The sequence below is a fragment of the Silene latifolia genome, chromosome 10, assembly GCF_048544455.1.
Source record: "Silene latifolia isolate original U9 population chromosome 10, ASM4854445v1, whole genome shotgun sequence".
In the NCBI taxonomy this organism is placed as follows: domain Eukaryota; kingdom Viridiplantae; phylum Streptophyta; class Magnoliopsida; order Caryophyllales; family Caryophyllaceae; genus Silene; species Silene latifolia.
In genome coordinates this window covers 102,587,497-102,592,888 of record NC_133535.1, presented here as the reverse complement: position 1 = coordinate 102,592,888, position 5,392 = coordinate 102,587,497, and the positions used below count along the sequence as shown (strand labels likewise).

The following is a 5,392-nucleotide window of genomic DNA, read 5'->3' as shown; positions in this document are numbered from 1 at the left end:
AAGTTATCAAAACACTCAAGAAGTAACTTGAAGATACAATAGCTGAGTTTTAATAATACAATAACTGGCTTAAAGTAATACAATAATCGAGATGTAATATTACAACAAGTAACGAGTGAACAAGAAATTTGAATATATTTGAGTTTCATCTCAATGCAATAACACAATTTATTCATTACAATAACTGCGTTTCTACATTACAATAATTAAACATACCAGAGCTTCTACATTACAATAATTGGGTTTCTGCAATACAATAACTGATTTTATGCATTTGAATAACTATTAAATAATCACGTTTCTTCATTACAATAACCGGGTTTCTATATTCAACTAGACATTTTAACAAGCACTTGGTGTGTTACTCTAGATTACCAACAAATTTTCAGAATAATGATAACAAATCATCAATCAAATGCCAAAGGTATGATAAACAAGTATACTAACAGAGTAGCAATTGAAATAACTCGCAAAATAACATATATTGAGTTATATAATCTACTCTTACCTTTATTATGTCGATTTGCGCTAGGGTTTCTGCAAATTTTGGGCAAAACTGACGATTGATGCGTGTATCAATCAAATTGAATGAAGATAATGAATTAATTTCGTGTTTTTGACTTGAATTACTCCGGTTTCGTAAAGATTTGACTGGATTATGCCATGAATTTGAAGAAAATAAGAATAAAGAGGTGAAGAATGAAGAAAGCTGTAAAAAAAAAGGGAAAACGTAAGATTATGTAGAAGAGAGAGAAAAAAATGAGTGTGTGTATTTTTTTGGGTCTAATCTCAGCCCTTGATCTTGTTAGATCCAATGGTATATAAATGCGGGGGTAACTCACGAAAAGTGGCAAACTCATAGGATCTTGCCTCTCTATATATATATATATATATATATATATATATATATATATATATATATATATATATATATATATATATATATATATATATATATATATGAGTTTGGTTCTTACGGTGAGTTGTGAGTTTGGAAAATCTCAGCCATTGAATCTGAACAAATAAACCGCTAAGATTGCATCTAAATATCTAATAGTAATAAAAAATAAATCTAAGTCATTTTCTCTCTCCTTTCATCTCCATTTTCCTGACCTCAAATTAAAAGTTGCAACTTTTTTTTCTATTTTAAAACTTCAGCACTCCAATCCCTATACATCATCATCATCTTCCTAAACCCTAGAAAATCAATCGCAATTGTCAAACAATCAAAGTTGTAGATCGTTTAAATCACCATTTATCAATTCTACACGGAACAAATTCGAATCAGGTAGTTTCTTTATATCGATATAGATTTAACGATTTCATACAAGTTTTCAATTATTTGCTTTTATTTTAAAGTTAATTGTGAATTTATGAATTCAGCTGGAAAATTGAGGTGATTTGAAGTTAATTTCATATTTTTATGAATTAGATAGAAAAATTACTCATGTTCTTCGCTTTTTTTTTTTTTTAAATTGAGATTATCTGATTACATGGGAAATTGATTTGCTTGATTGTGAATTTCCTCTTTTATGAATGTGAAAAGTTACAGATGTTCTTCGCGGTTTTCAATTGTTTGGTTGCATTTAATTGTTATTATCTGATGCTGAACTTGAAGGTTGAGATTGTTTGATTACTTGATAGCGAGATGCGTAATTGTGAATTTCTTCGCTTATGAATCATAGTAGTTATTTGTGTAATGATAGTGATACTATAAATAATGGCTAACTGAATGTAGGATTGCCGATATAAAAAGACTAGTTTGGTTGCATTTGAGGCTGTGGGTGATTGCATTTTGTACGGATTGTATAAAGATAGATAGATAAAGGATGTTCAAATTCTTGAAAGGAGTATTAGCAGGATCTGGTACTGGCGTCAAGGAGATGTGGGTTCGATTTGAGCGAGAATGATGCTACTTGTTATTGCCCTGATGGAAGTTATGGAGATGCACCGTGTGGCAACAAATGGTGGTGTGTGATGACGAGTCTGATTCGTCTGCTACTATTACTTTCTCTATTGCAGGTGTTGATTGCGGGTTTGATAACCCGGTTTTCGCAGCAATTGAAATGGATTACAGCGAGGCTGGTCAGGTTCGGTGACGGTAATCGGGATGATGGTAATTGGAAAGGGTATGAAAGTCAGCCGTTGATAAGCATTACAACTTTGAGTGAGACCATATCTGCAAACAATAGGACCTTATTGTTAAGACCTTATGTAGTGTTTTGGGTGGGACACGTTTGACATGTAATTTGACCGCACCCTTCTTGGTTCTGTTGCTCAATAATCATATGATCTATCTGCTGCTAGTACTTTTGGTTTAAAGAAAATATTTTTGGTCTAAGCTAGAATTATACATGGTTTATAAAGAAAATATCTGCTAGTACTTTTGTTTATTTCTTGATTGGACGAAGTTCGGAATAGAGCTCCTTGCGTCCAGGAAGTAATGGCAAGGAGCACGTTTTCACCTACAAGAATATAATTTTGTGGTTTCTCCATATTACAAGTCACACATGAAATCAAGAAATTTAGTAAAATAGATTGCCGTTTTGGGAGAATGGATAGATTTTGTGCCGCATCAGATTTTTGATCTCGTAAACAAATTTCCATATTACTATTCTGGCAATCGCTATTTGACATGAAATAGGATGCAAGGGTAGGCGGCAAACATTACGAAAGAGGAGAGATCATAGTAGTCGTGAAACATTATGTTACTGGAGCCTTGAGGTAGATATGTTTAACAACAACAAATCCTTGGTCCATTTAAATCTAATTCACTCTCGACAAAAAAAACAATAAGATATCTTTTGTATATGGGCGTCACAAGTTAGTTAGTCATTACTACCCCAGCAACTTCTCTCTCTAGCTAGAGAGCTTCTTCTCCCAAAAAAAGGGGAGCTTCTTCACGATAATCAATTTTAACCTACAAATCCTACAAAACCTACGATTTCGTTAAATCTTCTTCTATTTATCTCAAAAAATTAAGCTCTTACTAGCTATTGATTAGTAGTAACCGTATTTATTTGGTTGTCTGGGAATAATCTCAAAAGTTCTTGCTTTTTTTTCTGGGAAGCCCAATTTTTTCTCCTTAATCTTTGCTATTCCCAATCCTTTTTTTCATCCTTATTCCCTTTTGTTTCTACCCTTCTTTTTCTGCGATTGGGGATGGGAAAACCTGCTGAATTCCGTCTGCAAAAGCTGCAATAATAATTTCTACTATGTTCTTTCAATTGGGTTTTATAACCCTAGGTTATCGAAAAATTTGAAACGGTGGAGTTTGGTGAGGTTTAATCTCTCCAGCTCTCTCTTAATCATTACAATCAGGCTGCTGTTTATTGGGCGTTTTTCTTTTTGGGTGGCTCAAGAAGTTTTTGTGTAGTGATTGGTCTACTGAACTGCATTGATTAGAGTAGTCTCTGCTACTTCCGTTTTGTAACGTGTGCCAGTTCATTGAGTTTCCTATTTATATCAGCCCTAATGGCAGTTGGTTTTGCATCTCAATCGTCCCATTTCATTAATCTGATTCACTCAAATAAAAAATCGAGATATAGACATCATCTTCAAAAAACTTCTTCTGTTTCTTTTGTTTCTCCTAGTTCTTCTTCCTTAACGTCGTGCCTAAGTTAGAGTATGGAGAGTGGGTTTATGTCTGGAAATGATGGGGTTGGTCTGGGTGTGGCTGGTAATGAGGACCAGCATCACATGACTGATCATCAGAATGTGCATCAGTCATCCCCTTCTGTTGAGTTTCACCCCACTAACCCCTTTCATGCTAATGTTTGGAGATACCCACGTTCTGGAGGGGTTATCAACATTGATCCGTCTGAATTGGATAAGTCACGGGAGTTTTGGGGAAGATGTGTACTGGGGTTCCTTGTGAATTATCGAGTTTTTGAAGCTGAAATGCTCCATGATGTCATCAGACGCAAATGGACAACAAATGGGGAGATTACTGCTTTTCGTATGGGGGAGGTGTATGTTTTCCACTGTTCAGAGGTGGAGGACATGGAGGCCTTATTGCAAAGGACTACAGCTACCATTGATGGTGCAGTGATGGTTTTTTCGAAATGGTTCCCAGACACGGTACCACGCACTGTGAGATTCCCCTATGCTGAGATTGGGGTTCGTATCTGTGGGCTGCCATTCGAGTACTTAACTATGGAGGTTGCCCAGATTGCAGGTAAGCTGCTCAGTCATCAATACCAGGTTGAACCTTTCCACATAATACCTGATGCGGATTACCTTAAGTTGAGAGTGTATTTGAGGTTGAATGAACCCCTTATGCCGGGCTTTTTCCTGGCCATGGGGGGGGTATCGCTTTGGGTCCAATTCTTTTTTTTTTTTTTTTTTTTTTTTGGTGGAATGTTAATTTCATTAATTAAACATGTAACAATTACAACTCATTTTCACCACCTTACAAAATACTCCAACCCGTTACTCCTCCCAACATCACTCAGATAACAACTAATACATCAATTAAATCTACTACACCAATCGTTATCTAAACTATGTGGGACAGAACAAATCTTCATTTTAGCTCTTACTGTGACCTGTTGCTGAACCCGTCTAAACAGCACTCTTGGATGCCAAACCAGCTGCTCCACTCGACACTGATTTCTCATACTCCATATCTGATATATCAGAGCCACTACCACCATATGAATCAACTTCTTTTTCAGCAGAGACCTACACTTGATCTGCAACACCACGAATACGATCCCCGATGGTATTGCACTGTCCTTTATCCCGGCCATCATTGATCAATGCCAAACACAGCTGACTATATTTGCATTCAAAGAATAAATGTTCTACAGTCTCCGATTCCTCACCACACAACTCGCAATCTCCATCAGTGATTACTCCAAATCTCACCAGTCTATCTTTTGTAAGTAACCTACCCCGTGCACACAACCCAGCAATGAAAGAGTGTTTAGGCCAATTCATTTTATTCAAAATAACAGGGTACCACTCCACCTTCTCATGCTCACCCACCAACCATCTATATCCTGCATCAGGCCTATAAGCATTTCCAGTAGACTCCCAGATGCCTGCCTCATAACCTGGCTTCAACTTCTCCTTCACTTTACAGATTTGCCTCCAAGTCCAACTGGTATTAGCATTAGGAATATACTCAAACCAGTCCTGATGTTTCATATAAACATGATGCACCCAACGTATCTATAGATGATCCTTTTTACATGCCATCCACCATGTATATTTGCCTATTAAAGCAGTATTCCAAGCCAAACAATTAAGTATCCCCAAACCACCTTGCTTCTGATCCTGACAAACTTTCTCCCAAGACACAACAGGTGCTTTATGGTATTGGTCAACACCCTCCCATAAGTAAGTTCTACATATGCTCTCTATCTTCCTGATAATACCCTTAGGTATA

The 5,392-nt window shown here is 36.3% G+C and overlaps 1 protein-coding gene and 1 long non-coding RNA gene across 2 annotated transcripts; one reads left to right on the top strand and one right to left on the bottom strand.

Annotated features, from left to right (window-relative positions):
- The first annotated feature begins 1,058 nt into the window (after positions 1-1,058).
- LOC141609104 (uncharacterized) lies at positions 1,059-2,351 on the top strand. Its single transcript, XR_012527210.1, has 2 exons — positions 1,059-1,288; positions 1,739-2,351. It is a non-coding gene; the product is annotated as an uncharacterized LOC141609104 (long non-coding RNA).
- Positions 2,352-4,683: 2,332 nt separating this feature from the next.
- LOC141607984 (uncharacterized) lies at positions 4,684-5,151 on the bottom strand. The gene has a single exon (XM_074427334.1). It carries the CDS (start codon positions 5,149-5,151, stop codon positions 4,684-4,686), a length of 468 nt encoding a protein of 155 aa, XP_074283435.1.
- Between the last annotated feature and the right edge of the window lie 241 nt (positions 5,152-5,392).

What these genes read in the sequence shown, in the direction of transcription:
- LOC141607984 (XM_074427334.1), bottom strand. Translation starts at nt 5,151, where the DNA reads ATGAAACATCAGGACTGGTTTGAGTATATTCCTAATGCTAATACCAGT.